Raw genomic sequence first — 27,557 nt, 5'->3', positions numbered from 1 at the left:
CAAAATGGCAGACTGAAAAAAAAAAAATTGTATTTATAAATAAACAAGTTAAATTTAAATTAATGATTAAGTACCTGCTTGCATCCCAGAATGTCCTGCTGAAAGATACTGGCTGGATGGTGATTGGTTGAGTGCCCAGCAGACAATTTTTGACTAAGTGGATGTAATCCCACCCCTCACCCTGCATCAACGACTGGCACAGTATAAATGTGTGTGTGTGTGTGTGTGTGTGTATATGTATATATATATCTCTATCTACACCTACCTCCTGCATATGTCACCCCCTTCATCTGCAAAACTCCAGAATTGGTGGTGCGGGTCTACTTGCCACCGATCAGTGGGTGGAGTCGTGAAGTCACATGACTCCCCGCTCACCTCTACACTCCTCGCTCACGTCAAGACTCCCCTTGGCCAGGCAGCGTACCCAGGCCAAACCTCGCACCTGTGGAGTGAAGGGGAGCCTCTAATGGAGGAGAATTCTCTTCCCTGTATGAAAGTCAGTGTTGGGTGATACAGAGCTGCTTAGAAGTTTAATTACATAGACTTGTAAAGTCTTCATTTTTCTCTGCTGAAATGTGCTGGATGGTAATTGGTCGAGTGTCCAGCAGAGTATCCCCGTACAGACATTGTGAGTGCCCTGTGGCGTCGGAGTATGTCCCCCTCCTTAAATCTGAGAGTGCCTAGTGGAGTCCCCACTTTTACATCGGGGAAGGCCCCCCCTCCAGTGTGACCACGCTTGCATCAGGGAAGACACCCCCCCCCCCCCAGCGCCTCTGCTTACATTGGGAGAAGTTCCCCTTGGGAGTGCCCCTGCTTACATTGGGAGAAGTTCCCCTTGGGAGTGCCCCTGCTTACACTGGGAGAAGTTCCCCTTGGGAGTGCCCCTGCTTACACTGGGAGAAGTTCCCCTTGGGAGTGCCCCTGCTTACACTGGGAGAAGTTCCCCTTGGGAGTGCCCCTGCTTACACTGGGAGAAGTTCCCCTTGGGAGTGCCCCTGCTTACACTGGGAGAAGTTCCCCTTGGGAGTGCCCCTGCTTACACTGGGAGAAGTTCCCCTTGGGAGTGCCCCTGCTTACACTGGGAGAAGTTCCCCTTGGGAGTGCCCCTGCTTACACTGGGAGAAGTTCCCCTTGGGAGTGCCCCTGCTTACACTGGGAGAAGTTCCCCTTGGGAGTGCCCCTGCTTACACTGGGAGAAGTTCCCCTTGGGAGTGCCCCTGCTTACACCGGGAGAAGTTCCCCTTGGGAGTGCCCCTGCTTACACTGGGAGAAGTTCCCCTTGGGAGTGCCCCTGCTTACACTGGGAGAAGTTCCCCTTGGGAGTGCCCCTGCTTACACTGGGAGAAGTTCCTCTTGGGAGCGCCCTCACCTAAATCAATAACCCATCTCTTCAGCAAAGCCTATCCTGCCTCCACCTGACAACCTAAAGCGGAGTTCTGCTGACTTTTAATATTAGGACACTTACCTGTCCTGGAATCCAGCAATGTCTGCACCCCAGCCGATGTTTCCATTGGCTCTCGGGTGCTGCTGCTGCCATTCATGGTAAGGGAAAACTGGCAGTTAAGCCTTTTGGCTTCACAGCTGGTTCCCTACTGCACATGCGCGCTGCGCTTTCTGAATGGGCCCGCTTTTGGGTGGAACTCCGCTGTAACTTTACATTTTTCCATCAGCTCATCCCCCCAGACTTTTATCTTTTGTATCACTTGCCCCATTAGATTGTAAGCTCTCCTGAGCAGGGCCCTCCTAACCCTCTTGTATTGGATTGAAATGGTACTGACTCCCCTTATGTTGTAAAGCTCTGTTGATACAATATAAATCCTGCATAATAAAATCCAGGACTGCCTGGCGGTGGATGCACCAGTCTCTGGTATGATACACAGACCAGCATATACACCACCAGACAGGTGGGGTTGCCGCAGGCCGGAAAAAAAAAAATCTTGTAGCGGAGAGACCATGTTTTTTCACATTTTTTGGACTATTCCGATTTAAATAGGTGGGCTTGTATCGGAGTAGTGCTGGATCAACCAGTGCTTTCCTTCCTGAGAGGATTTGGTGGGGGAGCCTCCAATGGAAAAGTTGTCTTCCTTGTATGATAGGCAGTATAGGTGATGTAGAGCTGCATAGAAGTCCAAACTATCCATCAGTTACATTGACTTGTCGAGTCTTCATCTTTTCCTACTGAAAGATGCTGCCCTGGATGGTGATTGGTCGTGGTGGACCACGCCTCTAGTTGTGCTGTGGTCCTGTTTGTTTTCTCCTGTCCCCTCTTCTCAGTTGATGGACCTCCATGTTCTTAGATTTGTGCAGCTTCGTGAATGGTCTGCCATGCACCTGCCTGGCATTCCTCCTCCATGTCGTAAACGTTCAGACTGATGCTTGTACCATCTCTGCATGCCTTACGGTGCCATTGGTGGAACGTGGACAAGAAGAGAGGTGTCTAGTGCTTGGTAAAGAGGTTTTAATGATGAGCCGCTCTCATTAATCTCCAACTCTGCTCCATGGCAGGGTGGAAGGCTGTAGAAAGACCAGAGAAATGGAGATACATTTTCTTGAAACCTGTAATTTTTTTTTTTTTTCAGCACTTGCATTATCCAACTTTAGTCAAAGCTGCACAGGTTGTTTTTATGTACAGACGCCCCTTACCGGCATAGGTAGCTTTTAGTAAAGGTGAACTGACCCTTTAAAGTAGAGCGGGCACCGAGAAACGATTCTGATCTTTAGCAGCATTATACACTCGCCGCCCTTTTATTAGGTACACCGGTTCAATTGCTTGGTGTAACAAACTTATCAGCCAATCACATGGTAGCAACTCAATGCATCTAGACATGGTTAAGACTACTTGCTGAAGTTCAAACCAAGCATCAGAAGGGGGGGGGGGTATAAGTAACTTTGAACGTGGCATGGTTGTTGGTGCCAGATGGGCTGGTCTGAGTATTTCAAAAACTGCAGATCTACTGGTATTTTCATGCACAGCTATCCCTAGGGTTTACAGAGAATGGTCCGAACAAGAGAAAATGTCCAGTGAGCGGCAGTTGTGTGGACGAAAAGGCCTTGTTGATGTCAGAGATTAGAGGAGAATGGGCAAACTGGTTCCAGAGGGCATTAGTAACTCAAATAAGCACTCGTTACAACCAAGGTATGCAGAATACCATCTCTGAACGCAGAAGACCACACCGGGTACCACTTCTGTCAGCTAAGAATAGGAAACAGACTACAATTGGCACAGGCTCACCAAAATTGGACAATAGAAGATTGGAATAACTTTGCCTGGTCTGAGTCTTGATTTCAGCTGCGACATTCAGATGGTGGGGTCAGAATTTGGCATAAACAACATGAAAGCATGGATCCATCCTGTCTTGTATCAACGGTTCAGGCTGGGGGTGGTGGTGGTGTAATAGTGTGGGGGTATTTTCTTGGCACACTTTGGGCCCCTTAGTACCAGTTGAGCATTGTTTAAACCCCACGGCCTACCTGAGTATTGTTGCTGACCATGTCCATCCCTTTATGACTACAGTGTACCCATCTTCTGATGACTCCTTCCAGCAGGATAATGCACCATGTCACAAAGCTCAAATCATCTCACCACTGGTTTCTTCAACATGCCAATGAAGTCACTGTACTCCAATGGCCTCCAGTCACCAGATCTCATCCAATAGACCACCTTTGGGATGTGGTGGAAAAGGAGATTGGCATCATGGATGTGCAGCCAACAAAACTGCAGCAACTGCGTGATGTTATGTCAATATGGAGCAAAATCTCTGAGGAATGTTTCCAACACCTTGTTGACTCTATGCCACGAAGAATGCAGGCAAAACAGGGGTCCAACCCGGTACTAGCAAGGTGTACCTAATAATAATAGTGGGCGGTGAGTGTATATTTTATTAGATTCCTGGGTATGGAGGGGTTTGTGGGTTATTTTTTTTCTTGGAAGCTTCCCATGACTGGAGACTGGCAGGTGTCCGATCTCCGGAGTCTGCCGCACAGCACAAATATTTAAGATCTTGGTGTGTTCAGGGAGTAGTCGGCACGGCTTGTTTGACTAGCAACACGCTCTGTTGTCACAACTGGAGCTCCTTCCACCGACCTCTATCCAGGTGTATCCTGGGAAAGGCTCGTGGGTTTCTAATCACTTTCTGAAGGGACTCTGAACTTATATGGGAAGGAAGTCATCATTTCTCCTTCCAGATAACCATATCAATAAGCTTGTGCTAAAAGGAAAACTCCCATTTTTCTGGTTAGTCAGCAATTTATCGGTTTTGTACATGTTTATTATTGATTGCATCCCGCCACATGAAGGGGAATTTATTAAGACTGGAGCAGCTGTACATGAGGACCAAAACTGCTCCCAGTTTTCATAAATTTCCCCCATTGTCTATGGTTGGCCCATCATATTTCCTCTTGTGTACCTCCAGTGATCTTTTCTGTCTAATTCTGAAGGTGCTGCATGCTTCTGTTTGTGCCCCATCATTGGTGTTCCCGGGAGGACTAGTGCCCCATCATTGGTGTTCCCGGGAGGACTAGTGCCCCATCATTGGTGTTCCCGGGAGGACTAGTGCCCCATCATTGGTGTTCCCAGGAGGACTAGTGCCCCATCATTGGTGTTCCCAGGAGGACTAGTGCCCCATCATTGGTGTTCCCGGGAGGACTAGTGCCCCATCGGTGTTCCCGGCAGGAATAGTGCCCCACCATTGGTGTTCCCGGCAGGAATAGTGCCCCACCGTTGGTGCTCCCGGCAGGAATAGTGCCCCACCGTTGGTGTTCCCGGCAGGAATAGTGCCCCACCGTTGGTGTTCCCGGGAGGAATAGTGCCCCACCGTTGGTGTTCCCGGGAGGAATAGTGCCCCACCATTGGTGTTCCCGGGAGGAATAGTGCCCCACCATTGGTGTTCCCGGGAGGAATAGTGCCCCACCATTGGTGTTCCCGGGAGGAATAGTGCCCCACCATTGGTGTTCCCGGGAGGAATAGTGCCCCACCATTGGTGTTCCCGGGAGGAATAGTGCCCCACCATTGGTGTTCCCGGGAGGAATAGTGCCCCACCATTGGTGTTCCGGGGAGGAATAGTGCCCCACCATTGGTGTTCCCGGGAGGAATAGTGCCCCACCATTGGTGTTCCCGGGAGGAATAGTGCCCCACCATTGGTGTTCCCGGGAGGAATAGTGCCCCACCATTGGTGTTCCCGGGAGGAATAGTGCCCCACCATTGGTGTTCCCGGGAGGAATAGTGCCCCACCATTGGTGTTCCCGGGAGGAATAGTGCCCCACCATTGGTGTTCCCGGGAGGAATAGTGCCCCACCATTGGTGTTCCCGGGAGGAATAGTGCCCCACCATTGGTGTTCCCGGGAGGAATAGTGCCCCACCATTGGTGTTCCCGGGAGGAATAGTGCCCCACCATTGGTGTTCCCGGGAGGAATAGTGCCCCACCATTGGTGTTCCCGGGAGGACTAGTGCCCCACCATTGGTGTTCCCGGGAGGACTAGTGCCCCACCACTGGTGTTCCCGGGAGGACTAGTGCCCCACCACTGGTGTTCCCGGGAGGACTAGTGCCCCACCACTGGTGTTCCCGGGAGGACTAGTGCCCCACCACTGGTGTTCCCGGGAGGACTAGTGCCCCACCACTGGTGTTCCCGGGAGGACTAGTGCCCCACCATTGGTGTTCCCGGGAGGACTAGTGCCCCACCATTGGTGTTCCCGGGAGGACTAGTGCCCCACCATTGGTGTTCCCGGGAGGACTAGTGCCCCACCATTGGTGTTCCCGGGAGGACTAGTGCCCCACCATTGGTGTTCCCGGGAGGACTAGTGCCCCACCATTGGTGTTCCCGGGAGGACTAGTGCCCCACCATTGGTGTTCCCGGGAGGACTAGTGCCCCACCATTGGTGTTCCCGGGAGGACTAGTGCCCCACCATTGGTGTTCCCGGGAGGACTAGTGCCCCACCATTGGTGTTCCCGGGAGGACTAGTGCCCCACCATTGGTGTTCCCGGGAGGACTAGTGCCCCACCATTGGTGTTCCCGGGAGGACTAGTGCCCCACCATTGGTGTTCCCGGGAGGACTAGTGCCCCACCATTGGTGTTCCCGGGAGGACTAGTGCCCCACCATTGGTGTTCCCGGGAGGACTAGTGCCCCACCATTGGTGTTCCCGGGAGGACTAGTGCCCCACCATTGGTGTTCCCGGGAGGACTAGTGCCCCACCATTGGTGTTCCCGGGAGGACTAGTGCCCCACCATTGGTGTTCCCGGGAGGACTAGTGCCCCACCATTGGTGTTCCCGGGAGGACTGGTGCCCCACCATTGGTGTTCCCATTAGGACTGGTGCCCCACCATTGGTGTTCCCGGGAGGACTGGTGCCCCACCATTGGTGCTCCCGGTTAGGACTGGTGCCCCACCATTGGTGCTCCCGGTTAGGACTGGTGCCCCACCATTGGTGCTCCCGTTAGGACTGGTGCCCCACCATTGGTGCTCCCGGGGAGGACTGGTGCCCCACCATTGGTGCTCCCGGGGAGGACTGGTGCCCCACCATTGGTGCTCCCGGGGGGGGGGGGTTTCTTGCCATCATGACAGGATTCCTGTATATGACCTGTGTAACACTCAGATTTTTTTTTTTTTTTTCATTATTATTTTAAATTAAACGAAAAAATGGCATATTACGTTTCTTTTTTTTAAATTATTTTTTTCCGATATTCAAAAATAATCGGCCAACTAATCGATTATGAAAATAATCGTTAGTTGCGGATAGAGAGATATATGCGTGTGTGTGAATATGTATACACACTTGTGCTCATAAGTTTGCATACCCTGGCAGAATTTACGATTTCTTGGCCATTTTTCTGATATGAATAAAACAAACTTTTCTTTCACTCGTGGTTAGTGTTTGGCTGAAGCCATTTATTATCAATCAACTGTTTACTTTTTTAAATCATAATGGCAACAGAAACTACCCAAATGACCCTGATCAAAAGTTTACATACCCTGGTGATTTTGGCCTGTTAACATGCACACAAGTTGACACAAAGGGGTTTGACTATTAAAGGTAATCATCCTCACCTGTGATCTGTTTGCTTGTAATTAGTGTGTGTGTATAAAAGGTCAATGAGTTTCTGGACTCCTGACAGACCCTTGCATCTTTCATCCAGTGCTGCACTGACGTTTCTGGATTCTGAGTTATGGGGAAAGCAAAAAAGAATTGTCAAAGGATCTGCGGGAAAAGGTAGTTGAACTGTATAAAACAGGAAAGGGATATAAAAAGATATCCAAGGAATTGAGAATGCCAATCGGCAGTGTTCAAACTCTGGAATCTGACGGGTTATTACTCTAATTTTGTATTCAAAATGGAAAAGTTTTGCCTGTAGTTCTACTGTAAGGATTAAATTTACTTAATGCTGATTGAGAGAGTCCTGCTTTAAATATGTGGCAATCCTGCCAGTACCCATTAGTACAGAGTTATCCCACCTGGAAGCTCTCAAAGCAGATAGTCATTGGTGGCAGATTCATGTGTACACCGCCCTTCTCTTCTTGTAGGGGTGGGTCATACCTCCGCTGCCTATGATTACTTTGACTGCTTCCTGGTGGGATAACTCGGGCAGGTTCAGACTTGTGTCACACCTGAACTCATCCCTACTGAGCATGGAAACACACCCAGTCTAGCATCTCTGCCTTCACTAGTGGGACCTACAGGATGCTGTGCACACAAGGCATTTTGTAGTCGGCTTGTGACATCACAGGCTGATGCACCCCCTACCTAGCCTAATTGGCAGCAACTGATCATCTTGTGGAGTCCCCCCATTAAAAGTGTGAATATGATTATTGTACTTGAAATAATATTTAAGTGGTTCGAAATGCTTTTAATAAACACCTCATACTTTCTCTGTGTAATGGTTTTGCACAGAGCAGCCTGATCCTCCGCCTCCTGGGTTGTCCTCTGGCCTCTCCCTCTTGCCAAATGCCCCCGTAGCAAGCTGCATGTTCTGGGGCACTTGTGAGTGCTTGATCCCGAGCTGCCTCTGTGGGTCAATGGGACTCATAGTGTGACTCAGCAACCCCCCCCCCCCCCCCGGGTGTGATTGACAGTGTCTCAGCCAATAAGGAGAGAGACCTGGGAGAGCTGTTGCTCTTGTGTTTATCACTGGATCAGGCTCAGGTAAGTATGGGGGGGGTTGTTATCTATGGATCTCTCCTTTCTTTCTTTCTTTCTTTCTTTCTTTCTTTCTTTCTTTCTTTCTTTCTTTCTTTCTTTCTTTCTTTCTTTCTTTCCTTCTTTCTTTCCTTCTTTCTTTCCTTCTTTCTTTTTTTTTTTTTGTGTAGGTAAAAAAAAAAACCTTGAGCCTTTAGAGCCACTTTAATGATTGCTGGAGATATAATTAGTTTTCTGTATGGGTAGTAATGTATATGTAAAAGCAGACCCCCACCCATATTTACTCATTGACTATGGAGGTCAGCAGTAACAACCCGTAAATACCCCTCTTAAGCAAGGTGCTTGCCCTGTGCCGAAGCAAATGTTACCTTCAGTGAAAACCCCATGTTAAAAAAAAATGTTTGTAGATCCAGAAGCAGCCGGAGTTATGTGCAGATCTCGACTATTCCTGTTAAGCTTGCCTTCCCATATTGATTCTCTTTTGGTCCTATAATCTACGATCCCACTGACCAGTAGAGATGGTTAAGGGGGAGGAGCATGGTCAAGCTCAGCTTTATAGGACATGTCGAGATTTGCATGTAACTTCAGTTGCCAATCTCTTTGTATCTACTAATCAATATTGTGTACATGGATGCCGTGTGTCAGAAGCGTGCACACAGACGTGTGGTCAGACCGGGTGTGATGGTCCTCTCTTTGTGTTGTCCATTGATCCATGTTGGTGAAAGCTATAGGATTTAGGTCATTCATCATTGAGTGACTTGTGACTCCTCTTACTGACTCTTCCTATTTCTACCTTTCAGGGACACAGCCGGACAGGAGCGATTCCACACCATCACCACCTCTTACTACAGAGGAGCTATGGGAATAATGTTAGTCTACGATATCACAAATGCCAAAAGCTTTGAGAACATCAGCAAGTGGCTCAGAAACATCGATGAGGTGAGTGTCTGTCTGTCTGCTTCGGTGGTTGTAGACCTGTCTGCTAAAACTGGAACTGAATCCGTGTGTAGAATGTATTCAAAAAGACTGCAGGGTAGCAAAAATCACTGTGTGGTCTGCATTTGTAGGTGTGTTGTAAGCGGCATCATCCAAATCTGGAGTGAAGAGCCCTGTCCTAGTCTCTTCTATATTCTGATCTTGCATGAAACAAAAACCAAAATAAAGTGCAGAGCTCTGGTAAAATATACCCAAGCAAAAAATGTATGAAGTTCTTCAAATTAATTGAAATACATAAATTCATACAATAATATATGCAAAAATTACAATAAAGGGTAAATAAAAAAGAGCTTAACTGGGTGTATCAATAAATATGAAATCTATAGTGAGCACAAACAATCTTATAGTGCTAGGTGCGCCAAAAAATGTCCATAAAGTCCTCAATCCACATCAGTAAATCTTCCCGAAATACTGCGAAATGGTATCCCAAAGTGGAACCCCTCCACTGTCACCAGAAGTGCAGCAATCCTCCACCTCTCTGCACTCACCAGACAGCTAATATACATTATCATGTATCACAGCTCATCCTGTACGTCCATAGGATCTACCTCTATACTCCGGTTGTCAGAGTACAGTCCTAAGTAGAAAAAGCTCACCACACAGAGCGTGTGTGTGTATAGCGTGGTATTTATTGGTGAAGTGCCAGCGCAAACAAATATTCCACATGAAGAAAAATTAATAAAACAGTCTCCGGACTTGCGAAGAGTCCCAGGACCGGCGGCGTGACGGCATGTAAGGCCCCTCCCAGCGCTTTTGTGTGCATGTCCTCTGGATTGCGCCTACCTTTTCCAATCTGTTTCAGAGCCCAGAGTTCAATGTTTGATTTAAACTGAGACAGGAGGAGTCAAATCTCGGTCCATGAAATCTGAGGCTACAAACATATGGCTGTCAGAGTCCACTACACAGGTGTTGGGACTGGGGCACAAAACTAACCAAAGTTATGAAAGCTTAAAGTGATTGTAAAGGCAGAAGGTTTTTTTTTGTTTTTGTTTTTTTTTATCTTAATGCAGTCTATAGCTGCCAGCAGTAATCATTGTGTTCTGCTGGCTGGGAAAGCTCCCTACTGGCAGAATGCAGTAGCGCTGCAGGAATGATCCCGTCAGTGCTGACTGGGTGGGGCGAGTAATTTTCTTTCCTGTAACCCCAGGTTTTTTTTTTTCTTCCTCCTTTGAGTTTTTTTTTTTTTTTTTTTTTGTGTGCTTTGCTCATTTCTTGGCTAAGTGAGGAATGACATTCGTGCCCCCCCTGCACCACAGGGCATCGTTTACCACTGTGACATGTGCACACCTGCGGGTTTCCGCCATGCAACTACTATGGAAAACTTTTCCTTCCTTGAACTTGTATGGCAAACCTCCTGTGTGCACACAGATGTACTGACGGCTCTACCAGGACCCAATGGCTAAGCAGAGCCCTGTGGCACATCTGTACAATAGCAGCACCAGAGAGGGAAGGAGCCACTAAAATAGGGGACTAAAGTTCCTCTTTAAAGTGATTCTAAAGCTCAGTTTTTTTTTTTTTTCTTTTTACCTTTTAATTAATTCTATGCATTAAGGTAAAAAAAACACATCTGTGCTAGATAATCCCCCAGGCCCCCCCCACCCTCACGCCTTTATATACTTACCTGAACCCGATCTCGATCCAGCGCTGTGCATGAGCAGTGTGCTCTCCCTCCTCACTGGGCAGATTGATAGCTGTAGGAGACGCGGGGGCAAGATCGAGCACACACACACCGCCCACACACACACACCCCCCCCCTCACACTCACACCCCCCCCCCCCCCCTCACACTCACACCTCCCCCCCTCACACTCACACCTCCCCCCCTCACACTCACACCTCCCCCCCTCACACTCACACCTCCCCCCCTCACACTCACACCTCCCCCCCACACACTCACACCTCCCCCCCACACACTCACACCCCCCCCAAACACACTCACACCCCCCCCACACACACTCGCACCCCCCCACACACTCACCCCCACACCCCCCCCTCACACTCACACCCCCCCACACACACACACCCCCACACACACACACACACACCCCCCCACACACACACACACACACCCCCCCACACACACACACACACACCCCCCCACACACACACACACACACACACACCCCCACACACACACACACACACACCCCCCCACACACACTCTCACCCCCCCCCACCCCCCCGCGCCCCCCCCCCCCCACACTCTCACCCCCCACGCGCGCCCACACACGCGCGCGCCCACACACACACACGCGCGCGCGCCCACACACACGCGCGCGCGCCCACACACACGCGCGCGCGCCCACACACACGCGCGCCCGCTGGAGAGGAGAATCCAGGAGCGCTGACCCCAGAAGAAGAGGATCGGGGGACTGCTTTGTGCAAAACCACTGCAGAGAGCACATAGTGTAGAAGTATAACATTTTTTATTTTTATTTAAAAAAGAAAAAAAACCTGAAGATTTATAGTCACTTTAAAGTGTAACTGATGGGAAAATGTTTTCTCCTGTTTTGGATAGTGGAGAGGGCTTGGCTCCCCTGTCAGGTTTTAACCACTTCAGCCCTGGAATATTTGGCTGCTCAATGACCAAGCCTTTTTTTTTGCGATACGGCATTGCGGCGCTTTAACTGATAATTGCGCAGTCGTGTGACATTGTACCCGAACAAAATTGACGTTATCCCCCCACACACACACACACACACACACACACACAAATAGAGCTTTCTTTTGGTGGTATTTGATCATCTCTGCGTTTTTTATTTTTTGCGCTATAAACAAAAAAAAGCGCCAGTTTTGAAGAAAAAAAAAAAAAAAAAATATTGTACTTTTTTGCTATAATAAATATCCCCAATTTTATTTTAAAAAAGCAAAGTTTTTTCCTCAGTTTAGGCCGATATGTATTCCACATATTTCTGGTAATAAAAATCACAATAAGTGTATATTGATTGGTTTGCGCAAAAGTTATAGCGTCTACAAAATAGTGGATAGATTTATGACATTTTTAATTATTTTTTTTTACTAGTAATGGCGGCGATCTGCAGTTTTTATCGGGACTGCGATGTTATGGCGGACACTTTTGACACATTTTTGGGACGAATGACAATTATACAGTGATCAGAGCTATAAAAATGCACTGATTACTGTGTAAATGTCACTGGCAGGGAAGGGGTTAACACTAGGGGGCGATCAAGGGGTTAACTGTGTTCCCGTAGTGTGTTCTAACTGTAGGGGGAGGGGACTGATTTATAGGAGATGACAGATCGTGGTTCCTAGCTATTAGGAACTCACAATCTGCCTCTTCTCCTCACAGAACAGGGACGTGTGTTTACACAATGTAATGTTTCATATTCCCATCACACACGTTCCTGGTATAAGCTTTAAAGGTTTGGGTGCTGCAGCAACAACCAGCTGGGTACTGGTTCAAGTCACAATGGAGATACTTGCCAGCACACCAAGGATTAGCACAAGGTGGCGTCCAAACGGTTTTGTTTATTGCATGATTACAACACAAAAAGGTGCAACAATTCGGAGTCACGCAGGACCCCTTCATCAGGCATGTGACGAAGGGGTCCTGCGTGACTCCGAAACGTTGCACCTTTTTGTGTTGTAATCATGCAATAAACGAAACCGTTTGGATGCCACCTTGTGCTGATCCTTGGTGTGCTGACAAGTATCTCCATCATTTGCGCACACACACGTTCTGCCTCTCGTGCCTGCAATTGCGCTTGGCTAGCGGTCATCGCGGCCACAAGCATCAGCACCCCCGCAATGCAGCAGGTGCGCACACGCGTCTGCTATCCCGCTTAAAGGAGCCGACGTACAGCTACAACGGCTCGCGGGATCGTGCCGACCTGCCGCAGTATAATGGCGGCTGGTGGGTTAATGGCTGTCTGTGTCTCCATTAGCGAAATTCAACCTCCCTAATCGTCCATTATTGAGAAGGAAAGTGAAAGATCCCAAATTTTGGGTTTTGACAGAAACAGGAAGAGGGGAATCTCTGGAATTTCAGTAGGGACACTAGTTCTGGTGACAACCAGGGACTCTCACTTCCTGTTTTGGCTATGAGACAGGAAGTAATGGGAAATCTCCCCAATGGCGACCACAGGTGTCAAAAAAATAAAACGGTGGGGGTTATAATCCTTGGTAGCACCATCCATAAAAAAGTTTAGCCTTCTGTTTCTCCTAGAAAGCATGAATGGAAAGCACCCGTTGGGATGTGTCAATGCTGGTTGTAGATGGGTGTTGGTGGAAGCTCATAGACATGAACTGGCCTCACGTAATTCAGCTGTGATATACTTATCTGAAGGGATATACAGAGGGTGTGATATATATTACAACACTCCTCTGTCAGTAAATTGAAGGCGGACTCAGGTGGTCACAGCGGGGTGATGGCTTTCCATTTGGGGTGCTCTTTGGGGACATCGGAGCCCTTTCTCCAGGGAGGTTTTCCATCAGTTTGGAAATTGTTCCTTGCGTAGATCCTGCCCTGTAATCTCTAGAAAGGATTGAGCCTTCTTTGACAGGCCTTAGGATGTTCCTGTTGCAATTTAGAAAGAGTAGAATGAATGCACTGCAGTGGTCTATCTCTGTGTCTCCCCGGCTGACGGGTCACGTTTCCACACATTCACAGGCCAAACGATAAACCTATTTTTAAAGTGGATGTGCTGGGGAGGGGTGTGTAGAACATGACCTGTTGACACTCCTTGGGTAGCCAGCTTGAGGCACACAGGCCTAACTCAGCATCCCCAAGACAGGAGCCAGTAAGAATGTGTATTTGTGGAGCATTGCTTTAAATCTCAAGCATGGCAGAGTGACTCAGTGTGGTAGAGGCGATGGTGGACGTGTCTGCTCCGATTCCTCGTTGGTTGTAGAGGCCTCCAGTCTGTGAAGAGTCTGCCTTTCAGGATTACAAGCATTTTTCCACTCGTTGAGGTTGCACAAGTCATTATGGCACTTGTCAGGCATGCTGGACTACATGAGTCACACAGGGAGTGCCTCTGATAGCAGAGCACATTGTGTGCACAAAGGGAGCCTGGAGTCATGGCTTGCTGGTGGGGGGGGAAGGGTTAAATTGCTGCATTTATAGAGCCGAAAGCATAAGACTGACTTGGTTTCTTCTCAAATGTCTGAATTAAAGGAAATCTGTTTTGCTCCAGTCTTCTAGTAATGTTAGTTTCCTGGCTGGGATGCTTTGAGCAGCCAAAGCAGGTCTGCAGATTGGGTGTTGTGGCTTCACTTGTTGCATGCTTGTTCCAGGGAAGTGATTGAGTTCTAAATTGTGCCGCCTCTATGCTTCCCTGTAGTGGCTCTCTGCGCATCATTGAATGTGATGTATGTGTTTGTTGAAAAACAATTCAGATGGGGCCAGTTCGATCAACATTCTTTCTTTTTGCTTAAAGCTGAACTCTAGAAACCTAAAAATCCTCCCTCGCAATGAGGCTGCACTTGCATTGCAAGGGTTAACCCTTCGTTTACAACTAGAGGGCAGAGTAAAGTTATTTTACCCGATTGATCGTTCACTGTGTGCTGCTAATCCGGTCCCTGCAGAATCTTCTCCCTCCATGATCCAGTACCCTAAGGTTCTTATGTAGGGAGCGCTGTCTGCTGGGGGAACTGAGGATCTTGGAAGCAAAAAAAAAATGTTCAGCCCCCTAGACAAAAACATGTACAGTAAAACCTTGGGTTGCGAGTAACGTGCTTTACGAGCGGTTTGCAATACAAGTTGCGTTTTTGTTTTGTGTTTTTTTTTTATTTGCAAGTGTCTCATAAGACTAGCAGGATTCAAGCCTCTGGGGTGTGTAGTAACACATGTGGCCAGAGGTGCGGGGGCGCCGGTGAGGCTCAGACGCGCTCACACTCGGAAACATTCCCTTCTTGAGCATCTCCGGCGCCACACACACACCCCCACCCACACACACACCCCCACACACACCCCCACACACACACCCCCACACCCGCGCACGCACACACCCCCACACACGCACACACACCCACACACACACACCCCCACACACACACACACACCCCCACACACACACACACACCCCCCCACACACACACACACACACACCCACACACACACCCCACGCACCACCCCCACGCACGCGCACACCCCCCCACACACACGCCCACACCCCCCCCACACACACGCCCACACCCCCCCCCACACACGCCCACACCCCCCCCACACACGCCCACACCCCCCCCCCCCCCACACACGCCCACACCCCCCCCCCCACACACACACGCCCCCCCCCACACACGCCCACACCCCCACACACGCCCACCCCCCCACACACGCCCACCCCCCCCCCCCACACGCCTACCCCCCCCCCACACACGCCCACACCCCCCCCACACACGCCCACACCCCCCCCACACACGCCCACGCCCCCACACACGCCCACACCCCCCCCCCCCACACGCCCACACCCCCCCCACACACGCCCACGCCCCCACACACGCCCACACCCCCCCCCCCCCCACACGCCCACACCCCCCCCACACACGCCCACGCCCCCACACACGCCCACACCCCCCCCCCACGCCCACACCCCCCCCCCCCCACGCCCACACCCCCCCCCCCCCACACGCCCACACACCCCCACACACGCCCACACCCCCCCCACACACCCCCCCCCCCCCCCACACACACACCCACACCCCCCCCCCACACACACACCCACACCCCCCCCCCCACACACACACCCACACACCCCCCCCCACACACACCCACACCCCCCCCCCCACACACACCCACACCCCCCCCCCACACACACCCACACCCCCCCCCACACACACCCACACCCCCCCCCACACACACCCACACCCCCCCCCACACACACACCCCCCCCCCACACACACACACACACACACACACACACACACACACACACACACACACACACACCTCTGGCCACATGCGATACTGCATACACTAGCATTGACACTACAACAAGTTATCTGAGTTTCCATTGATTCCTGTGGGGAAACTCGCTTTGATATACGAGTACTTTGGATTACAAGCATTCTTCTGGAACGGATTATGCTCATAATCCAAGGTACTACTGTATTAAAGTGTTACTAAACCCACAACAGTAAAATCAGTCTCTGTGCAGAATGGCATGCTTGTTATACTCCCTGTAGAACATAAGGGGTTAATCCTCTGTATTGTGTAAAAAGGCTCTTTGATCCTATATGCACAGATCCTCTCCCTCCTGCGGGGTCTCTCTTGGCAAGGCCAGATAGGACACAGTGAGGGGAGTACTGCAGTTTGGTCTCTATTGCTGGAGAGAACATTTCCTTGTTGATCAGAACTAACCAGGTCACATGATATTGGCAAAACACATGTGGGCGTGTATTCAGATCTTAAATGACCGCCCAGTCCCTTCCTCCTCCATGCCCGGTAGCTAAAAAAAAAAAAAAGTGGGTGGGATGTCGCATCTTGATGATCCGCCTCCCATAACAGCATGAGGACACAGGCTATAGTGGAAATCTCCTCCTACCTGAGCAGTTTATCATGTAACCGTGGTATACAGATCAACCAAAAAGGGGTATAGTAAAGCTGCACGATTCTGGCTAAAATGAGAATCATGATTTTTTTGCTTAGAAGATGGATTACAATTCTCTCACGATTCTCGTGGTGTAACATCATCTTTCACATTTAAAACAATAAAAAGGGCTAACTTTACTGTTGCGTTTTTTTTTTTTTTTTTTTTTTTTTTTTTTTTTTTTATTCATTGAAGTGTGTTTTCCCAAAAAATTGCATTTGAAAGACCGCTGGGCAAATATAGTGTGACATAAAATATTGCAGCAATTGCCATTTTATTCCCTAGGGTCTTAACTTAACCACTTCCCGCCCGGCCTATAGCAGATTGACGGCCGGGCGGTGGTTCCGTTATCCTGACTGGGCGTCGTATGACGTCCAGCAGGATAACATGCTGACGCGCGCCCGCTCAGCGCGGCGATCGGTGGAGCGGTGTGTCAGAATGACACACCACTCCACCGATCTTGGTAAAAAGCCCCCGGCTGAGGTTTTTTACCATGTGTTCAGCCGTGTCCAATAACGGCTGATCACGATGTCAATAGGAAGAGCCGTTGATCGGGTTTTCCTCACTCGAGAGGAAATGTGAGTAGAGGAGAGCCAATAGGCGGCTCTCCTGACGGGGGGGGGGGTCTGCGCTGATTGTTTATCAGTGCAGCCCCCCCTCAGATGTCCACACTGGACCACCAGAGACGCCACTAGGACCACCAGGGAAGGGGGCAACGTGGATGGCCAGGTATGTACCCCATGGCCATCCACATGTGCTCAATCTGTGCCAATCAGTGCCCACAAATGGGCACTGATTGGCACCATTATATTTTAGTGATGACCAGCAATGCCACCCATTAGTGTCGTCAGTGCCGCCCATCAGTGCCCATCCGTGCCACCCATAATTACCCATCAGTGCCACCTACGTGTGCCCATCAGTTCCACCTGAGTGCCCATCAGTGCCGCATACCAGTGCCACCTCATTGGTGCCACCTCATCGCTGCCCGTCAGTGCAGCCATATCAGTGCCAGTCATTAAAGAAAACGTACTTATTTACAAAATTTTTTAACAGAAACAAACTTTTTTTCAAAATTCTCCATTTTTTATTTTTTGCGCAAAAAGTAAAAACCAGAGGTGATCAAATACCACCAAAAGGAAGCTCTATTTGTGGGAACAAAATGATTAGTTTGTGTACAGTGTAGCATGACCGCGCAATTGTCATTCAAACTGCGACAGCACTGAAAGCTGAAAATTGGCCTGGGCAGGAAGGTGTATAAGTGCCCTGTATTGAAGTGGTTAAAGAAGTGTCAGAAAAAGATTTAGACTTTTAAGTGGTTAAACTTCCTGCATTTACTGTAGAAAACTTGTCAGACTGCCCGGATTATTTATTTACACAGAAGTCACTTGGATCTAAGAAGGAAGCTTAGTTACAATGTTGCAAAATAAAAACTTGGCAGACTGCTCCGATGCTTTGTTTTGACAGCTGAGTGAGCAGATAGTTTCTCCACTTGTTTATATGAAAGAATGGCAACCTCTGCAGGCGAGATCGTCAGGGGGGTTGAATCGAGATGACAATTTAACGATTAATTGTGCAGCTCTAGTATATAGTGGCAGTGTTTTAATGTTAAGATTTATAAGCTATGGGCACTGGGGGGGGCAGCAGATGAACAATTTTTTATTTTTTTTTGTCCATACTTAAAGCAGGGTTCCACTCAAATTTTTAACTTAATCTTACCCCCTTCAGTTAATTGCATAGATGTTCAAATGCCGCACGAAAACATTTTTTATCGCTGTAATTACCTTTATATTATACTTTATTGTGGCACTTCCTGTCTCTCCTCCCATGAGATTAGGCGTGTTTATTGCCTTTCCCCGGCCACACTGTCTCCTGGGAGCTTAGTGTCAGGCTTCCCAAGATTCAGTGCGGAAACAATGATCATGCGTGTCAACAAGCTGTGAATGAACAGCATTGACCACATCCAGGAAATCAATGCTTGTGGGCTTCACATGCCCACAAGCAAGATGGAAACAGCCAGCATCACATTTTTTTAAGTTATTCTTCAGTAAGAAAACAGAGGCGGAAATATTACACCCAAACTGTATTATTTTGGGGTTGGCAAAGTGTCTCAATGACCTAGAAAAAAAAAAAAATTAATTGGTCGCCGGACTCCCGCTTTAATGCTTATCTGGTGAAAGGAAGTTTCTCTAATGGACAGCTCACTGGGAGAGTGTAATAAGGACCTCGGAGCAGGCTGGAGGCAAGGAAGGGATTTTTTTAATGGGCGACCCACTGGGAGAGTACATGGAGGACCTTACAGCAGGCAGGAGGTAAGGGAGGGACTTTCTAATGGACAGCTCACTGGAGAGTACATGGAGGACCTCACAGCAGACCAGAGATAAGGAAGGGACTTGGTAATGGAGAGTACATGCAGGACCTCACAGGAGACCAGAGGTAAGGAAAGGGACTTGGTAATGGAGAGTACATGGAGGACCTCACAGGAGACCAGAGGTAAGGAAAGGGACTTGGTAATGGAGAGTACATGCAGGACCTCACAGGAGACCAGAGGTAAGGAAAGGGACTTGGTAATGGAGAGTACATGGAGGACCTCACAGCAGACCAGAGGTAAGGAAAGGGACTTGGTAATGGAGAGTACATGGAGGACCTCACAGCAGACCAGAGGTAAGGAAAGGGACTTGGTAATGGAGAGTACATGGAGGACCTCACAGGAGACCAGAGGTAAGGAAGGGACTTGGTAATGGAGAGTACATGGAGGACCTCACAGCAGACCAGAGGTAAGGAAGGGATTTGTTAATGGAAAGTACATGGAGGACCTTGGAGCAGGCAAGGAGTAAAGCTTGATACACACTATACAACTTTTGTTTGATTACCTTAAATTTACCTTCAACTATGTAGTGCTAGGTCCTGCCTGATTGCATAAAAATTGACAGCGTTTAAGTTTGACCTCCATATTATATGGTTTTGGTAATTCTAAAGGAAAAAATCTGCAGAAAATTTTATAGTATTTATCCAGCTTAAGGAAGGGACTTTTTAATGGACAGCTCACTGGAGAGCACATGGAGGACCCCACAGCAGGCCGGAGGCAAGCGAGGGATTCTTTATTGGACAGCTCACTGGAGAGCACATGGAGGACCTCAGAGCAGGCCCAAAGGGTGGAAGAGTTTTATTAAATGGGCTGTTCATTGGGGAGTATGTGGAGGACCTCAAAGCAGGCCAGAGTTGAGGAAGGGACTCATTAATAGAAAGTACATGAAGGATTTCAGAGCAGACCCAAATGGAGGAAGAGTTTTATTAAATGGGCTGAGATAAGGAAGGGGCTTGGTAATGGAGAGTACACAGAGGATCCCAGAGCAGGCCAGAGGTAAGGAAGGGACTTGTTAATGGAGAGTACATGGAGGACTTCAGAGCAGGCCAGAGGTAAAGGTACTCTTTAACCGCTTCAGCCCCGGAAGATTTTACCCCCTTCCTGACCAGAGCACTTTTTACAATTTGGCACTGCGTCCGTTAAACTGACAATTGCGCGGTCATGCAATGCTGTACACAAACAAAATTTGCATCCTTTTTTTTCCCCACAAATAGAGCTTTCTTTTGGTGGTATTTGATCACACCTGCGATTTAAATTTTTTGTGCTATAAACAGTGTGACAATTTTGGAAAAATTTTTTTACTTTTTGCTAGAATACCCCCCCAATTTAAAAAAAAAAAAAAAAAAAAAAAAAAAAAACAAATGCCCTCATCAGTTTAGGCCAATATGTATTCTACAGATTTTTGGTAAAAAATTGCAATAAGCGTATATTGATTGGTTTGCGCAAAAGTTATGGCGTCTACAAACTATGGAATGATTTATGGTATTTTTATGGCTTTTTTTTTTACCAGTAATGGCTGTGATCTGTGATTTTTATCGACATTGCAGTAGACAGATTGGACACTTTTGACACATTTTTGGGACCATTGACATTTATAGAGCGGTCAGTGCTATAAATATGCACTTATTACTGTATAAATGTCACTGGCAGGAAAGGGATTAACACTAGGGGGCCATCGTGGGGTTAACCTCACTGTGTTCTAACTGTGTGGGGATGGGACTAACTAGGAGAGATGACAGATCGCTGTCCCTACTTTGTAGAAAAAACACGATCTGTCTCCTTTGACAGCACAAACCCCCGTGCTGGCTCTCGTGCATACGATCGCGCGTGGCCGGCGGTGATCTTGCCCGGCGCTCGCGTGCCCTCTGGCGTCTCTCCTGGGCAAAGCCGTGTGTATGTGTATGTATGTATATGTATATGTGTGTGTATATATATATATATATATATATATATATATATATATATATATATATATATATATATATATATATATATAATTTCTCCCAGGAGAGCCGTTCTGCCGCAGTATATCTGCATGAGCCGGTCGGGTTAATGGACAGCTCACTGGAGAGTAATTGGAGGATCCCAGAGCAGGCTGGAAGTGACAAAGGGACTTTTTAATGGACTGCTTACTGAGGAGTGCATGGAGGATCTCTGAACAGGCCAGAGGTAAGGAAGGGACTTTCCTAATGTGTACATGGAGAATCTCAGCAAGTTAGACGTAAGGAAGGGACTTTTCTAATGGAGAGTTCACAGAGGATCTTAGAGCAGGCCAGAGGTAAGGAAGAGACTTGTTATTGTAGACTGCAGGGAGGATCTTTGAGCAGGCCGGAGGTGAGGAAGGTACTCTTTATTGGACAGCTCACTTGAGGACATCAGGCAGGCCCCCGGAGGTAATGGCAATGTAAATATTCAAAACTGAATATGTTTGCAATGTGTATATAATAGTAAAAATTATTGCTATGCCTTTCCTTCCATAGATAAATATCACAAAAGCACAAATAATCAATATCCCAAAGGACCAACCTCTGCCCACAATCACAAAGCCTCTCCATTCTACACACATTGCACAAATTGCAAAATTAAAGTGTAAATAGCGCTGCCACTCTTTTCTGTATCTATTTGTTCCAAGGGTATTTATAGTACTACATCTGGGAGAGGCAGAGCTGTAGGGAAGTCGCCCCTATATACACCGATCAGGCATAGCTTTATAACCACCCACCTAATATTGGGTAGGTCTGCCTTTTTGCCACCAAAACATCCCTAACCCCCCCCCCCCCCCCCCCCAATGGAGGCATGGATGCCACTAGACCTCTGAAGGTATGCTGTGGTATCTGGCACCAAGTCATCTGTAGCAGATCCTTTAAGTCCTGTAAGTTGTGAGGTGGGGCCTCTATGGATTGGACTTGTTTTCCAGTTAATCCCATAGATGCTCAATTTGGATTTAGATCTGGAGAATTTAGAGTCCAAGTCAACACCCCTATATCATTGTTTTCCTCAAACCATTCTTGAACCATTTTTTCAGTGTGGCAGGATGCATTTTCCTGCTGAAAGAGGTCTCAGGGAATGCTTTTTTCCATGAAGTATTATATTTGGCCTTCAACAATATTTAGCTAGGTGGTACATGTCAAGTAGCAACTACATGATTGGCAGGATCCAAGTTTTCGATACACTGAAAGGTTTCCCAGCAAAACATTGCCCAAAGCGTTACATGGCCCCTGCTGGCTTCCCATATTTCATCCTGGTGCCATCTCTTCCCCAGGTAAGTGATGCACACACACCCGTCCATCCACATGATAAAGAAAGTGATTCATCAGACCAGGCCACCTTCTTCCATTGTTCTGTGGTCCAGTTCTGATGCTCACATGCCTGTTGTAGGCAAAACTGCGATGCCCATTTTTTCTGCTTCAACACCTCAACTTCATGGACAACATGTTTCCTTGCTGTGTATCCCACAACTTTCTTATACCCTTGTAACAAGAAAATCAGTGTACGTCCCTTTACCTGTCTGAGGTCATTAAGTTTGATCGGTGTATAGGCCCTGTAGGAGGAGAAAATAAGACTGGCTGAGCAGAGTTACAAAGGTTCGGCCAATCAGATGATGTTTAGATGCTTTCTTTAGTTCTGCCTTTTTCATACATTCTCCTCCCGGAGTTGTTCTTGAAGTTTTTCCTGACGTCTATTCTTTTGGCTTTTCCCTACTACACCCCTGGACGCAAGTCGAAAAATTCTGCTGGTAATTGTTTAGCTAGCTTTGTTCGATGAAATGATTCATTGAGTGGAGAATTCCATGAGTTCTGGCTGGCTTCCATGGGGTGATTCATCCCTGGAGGCAGCCAATCATATCCCTGGATGCGGCGTATTCGAGCTTTCTAGTGCTCGCTATGAAGAGGAGTTAAGTCATTAGAGCAGCAGGGGGCAGTGGAGGAGGCTCAGGCTTGGGAATACAAGGAAGCATTATTAGAACGTTCCTCATCGCTGAGACTGACAAGCACACCGCTCTGCACGCTGCCTCTCCACTTTCACAGCTATTACAAGACAAGTGGACCTGTCATTAAAATTCACACTTCTCCTGAGCCAGTAGGCTATGTAGCAATTGGAAGACAACATTTCTTCTCCTGAATGGGGGTGGAGAGCTTCTCCCTTGTGAAGAATTGTGGCTGTTTCCTGTCATTAGAGACTGCAGAGTGTCTGTCTAGAAGACATGCAGTGATCAGAACATCACAACCATTGCACAGAACCACTAAGGACTCAAAGCTTGCATTATTGAGAAAAATGACTGTCCCAATTTACATGATATATACAGCCTAGATATAGAAGGCAAGAAGGCTTTTTTTTTTATTTTAAACATTAATACAACTTAAAGCAGAACTACACCCTCATATCCTTTTCAGCCAAGGAAGCGGCCATATTGGTGTCTTTTCTGCAACTAATACCTTGGTGCCGCACATGTGATCAGTTATCACTCCAGCTATTTGATGGTTTGACAGTTTGGTTCAGAGCACAAATGTGACAGTTATGTTCCTGGCATGCCAAGAATGAAAGTTTTTTGTTTTTTGTTTTTTTTTTCTTAAACCATTAGATTGATTTGGTTTTGTTCCGCTTTCAATAATTTGAGGTTTATCTTTTGAATGCAAAAAAAAAAAAATCCTCCAGTCGCCAGATACTGACAATGTCATATTTGCCTTTTCCTGTAAGCGGAGTGCATTACTTACGCATTACTAGATTTTTGGGTGAACGTTCATATGAATCTCAATACGTTCGATCACTTGATAAAAGGTCAAAGGAAGGCACTTCAAATCTTTGTTTGCTTAAAACATTCCGTTTTGGAATAACTGAGTTGCCTCCTTGAATCTTCTTTTTTTAATTTTTTTTTTTAACTTGTTTCATTAAAGAAGCAGTAGAGGCATACAGGTTATGTACAATAGAAAGCATAATAATCCATCTCCTTCATAATGTTCTACATTAGAATTCAGGTTTACCAGTATTCTAAAAGAACATTCTAAAACATGCCTTAGTCACCCAAATCTGTTTGTCACATTATTAAAGAACAGCAAACATACCTGAGTGAAACAAAGTACGTCTATATTCTTTCCATGTAGGGAAAGTGAGTGTAAAGCCTGGTACACACGATCCGATTATCGGACGAATGATCGTCCGTTTGTTTTTACATGCTGATCTCACGTCAAATCTGAGTTTACTGAAGTCACAAAAATTCCCGTACTCATGTGTTGTAATGCATTTGTATTGCATTTTCGAACGATAGGTGTACTGGTGAAACGAAAATCGTACGATCTGGCATCGTACAGAAAAAATTTCCGTGCATGTCCGATAGAATAATATCGGATGAACTGTCCTGATTGGCTCTCGAAAGCTCTGTACTAATGATCCGATTATCGTATGATCGATTCGAATGGGGCATTTTTCGATCGTGTGTACGGGGCTTAAGCAACAGTTATCTATCGAATTTCAATATCATGAAAAGCCTCTTGAACTTTGTCACCATTGTAAATACTCCATCACTAGAGAGGGGGGCTAGATATTAACCACTTCAATACCAGACACTCCCCCCCCCCCCCTTTCCTGTCCAGGCCAGTTTTCAGCATTGTCGCACTTAGACAATTGCGCGGTCATGCTACACTGTACCCAAACAAAATTTGTTCCCACAAATGGAGCTTTCTTTTGGTGGTATTTGATCACTATTGGGGTTTTTATTTTTTGCTCAACAAATAAGACAGAAAATTTTGAGGGGGAAAAGTGTTTTTTTTTTTTTTATTTTGTAAATACATACGTTTTTTTTCTCCTTCACTGATGGGCACCGATGAGGTGGCACTGGTATGCAGCACTGATGGACACTCATAGGTGGCATGGGTGGCACTGGACACTGACTGGCACCATTTGTGGGCATTGATTTTGGGCACAGATTGGCATCCGTGGTGGCTATCCTTGGTGGTCTGAAGTGGGTATCCTCTGCGGAATGCTGCGCTGATAATCAGCGCAGACCCCCCCCCTGACAGGAGAGCAACAGATCGGCTCTCCTCTACTCACGTCTGTCAGACGCGAGTGCGGAAAAGCTGATAAACGGCTTTTCCTGTTTACACTGATCAGGCGCGATTGGACACGGCTGATCACGTGGTAAAGACTCCGTCAGAGAGGTCGGAGTTGCGGTGTGACAGACACACCGCACCACTGATCACCGCACGCCCCGGTTGCAACCCTGAAAGGCATCATATGACGTCAGGATAACGGAACCACCGCCCGGCCGTCATTCTGCTATAGGCCGGGCAGGACGTGGCTAAACTTGGCAAGGAGTCACTTGTATCTTGTGAGTCTAGCCATGGGCCCCAAATTTTGGTAAATTTTGGTGAATTTTGTAGAACAGCCCCTAGCCTCATAAGTTAATTTGTAGAAAGGGAGGTGTTGGTTTATAACTTGTTTCCACAGACCAATATGGCGGGGTTCAGACCGAATCCAGTACAGTACCACCGTTTTTTCCTTGAATCTTCTCTTTACTGCAGTCCAAACAAATGTCAATTTGACCCCATGCAATTAGAAAGAAAAAAAAAAATGTTCTTAACCACTTGACAACTGGGCACTTAAACCCCCTTCCTAACCAGACCAATTTTCAGCTTTTGGTGCTCTCACATTTTGAATGACAATTACTCAGTCATGCAACACTGTATCTTTATGAAATTTTTGTCCTTTTTTTCACACAAATAGAGCTTTCTTTTGGTGGTATTTAATCACTGCTGGGTTCTTTATTTTTTGCGCCGTAAAAGAAAAAAGACCGAAAAATCTGTAAAAAAATACATTTTTCTTCATTTCTGTTATAATATTTTGCAAATTAGTAATTTTTCTTCATATATTTTGGCCAAAATTTATACCGCTACATATCTTTGGTAAAAATAACCCAAATCGGTGGATATTATTTGGTCTTTTTGAAAGTTATAGAGTCCAAAAGCTATGGTGCGCATATCTGAAAATTGATCACACCTGAATTACTGACGGCCTATCTAATTTCTTGAGACCCTAACATGCAAGAAAAGTACAAATACCCCCCAAATGACCCCTTTTTGGAAAGAAGACATTCCAAGGTATTTAGAAAGATGCATGGTGAGTTTTTTGAAGTTGTCATTTTTTCCCACAGTTCTTTGCAAAATCAAGGTTTTTTTTTTTTTTTTACTTTTTTTTTTTTTTTTCCACAAAATTGTCATATTAGCAGGTTATTTCTCACACACCGCATATGCATACCACAAATTACACCCCAAAACATTCTGCTATTACTCCCGAGTATGGTGATACCACATGTGTGAAACTTTTACACAGCGTGGCCACATACAGAGGCCCAACATGCACGGAGCACCTTCAGGCGTTCTGGAGCACCCAGGCCAATTCTGACATTTCTCTCCTACATGTAAAAATCATCATTTATTAGCTAGAAAATTACATAGAACCCCAAAACATTATATATGTTTTTTTAGCACAGACCCTAGAGAATACAATGGCGGTCGTTGCAACTTTTTATCTCGCACGGTATTTGCGCAGCAATTTTTTTAACGCTTTTTTTTTTTGAAAAAAAAATGTTTTGTGCTTTACAAAAACCAAAACAATAAAGTTAGCCCAATGTTTTTGCATAATGTGAAAGATGAAGTTACGTCGAGTAAATAGATACCCAACATGTCACCCTTCAAAATTGCACGCGCTTGTGGAATGGCGCCAAACTTTGCTACTCAAAAATCCCCATAGGCGACGCTTTAAAATTTTTTACTGGTTACATGTTTTGAGTTACAGAGGAGGTCTAGGGCCAAAATTATTGCTCTCGCTCTACCGATCGCAGCGATACCTCACATGTGTGGTTTGAACACCGTTTTCATATGTAGGCGGGACTTATGTATGCGTTCGCTTCTGCATGCGAGCACACAGGGACAGGGGCGCTTTAAAAAATTTTTTTTTTTTTTTTTTTTTATTGTTCGTTTTACTTTATTTTAGTTTGATGCTTTTTTCCAAAAAAAAAAAAATTTTGACCACTTTTATTCCTATTACAAGGAATATAAACATCCTTGTAATAGGAATATGGCATGACAGGTCCTCTTTACAGTGAGATATGGGGTCAATAAGACCCCACATCTCACCTCTAGGCTGGGAAGCCTGAAATTAAAAAAAAAAAAAAAAAAAAGATCCTGGCTTCGATCGTAGCGGTGAGTCGGTAGAAGCACCGCAAGGCGGCGGGAAGGGGGGACGTCCCCTCTCGCCTCCCGTAAGAACGATCAAGCAGTGGAACAGCTGCTATGATCGTTCTCATGGTGTAGGGAATCGCCGGCTGAAAAAGCTGATATCTGAATGATGCCTGTAGCTGCAACCATCATTCAGATATCCCCGCACAAATTCAAGGACGTTGTATGACGGCCGGCGGGCGGGAAGTGGTTAAAACGCTTTTTTTTTTTTTTTTTTAACACAAAGTTGTCCATTTATACAATATTTCTACCACATAACATGTACATACCAAAAATGACACCCCA

At 46.9% G+C, this 27,557-nt stretch overlaps 1 protein-coding gene across 1 annotated transcript in view; it reads left to right on the top strand.

Moving 5' to 3' along the window:
- RAB10 (RAB10, member RAS oncogene family) overlaps positions 1–27,557 on the top strand; it is a 108,181-nt gene that overhangs the window by 66,744 nt on the left and 13,880 nt on the right. The window contains 1 exon segment of the mRNA XM_073624977.1: positions 8,929–9,067. Coding sequence (XP_073481078.1) covers positions 8,929–9,067 — 139 coding nt within the window.

Source organism: Aquarana catesbeiana, linkage group LG04 (assembly GCF_042186555.1).
Source record: "Aquarana catesbeiana isolate 2022-GZ linkage group LG04, ASM4218655v1, whole genome shotgun sequence".
NCBI classification, from domain to species: Eukaryota; Metazoa; Chordata; class Amphibia; order Anura; family Ranidae; genus Aquarana; species Aquarana catesbeiana.
The sequence above is the reverse complement of the archived record's forward strand: the minus strand, read 5'-3'. Positions and strand labels throughout refer to the sequence as shown.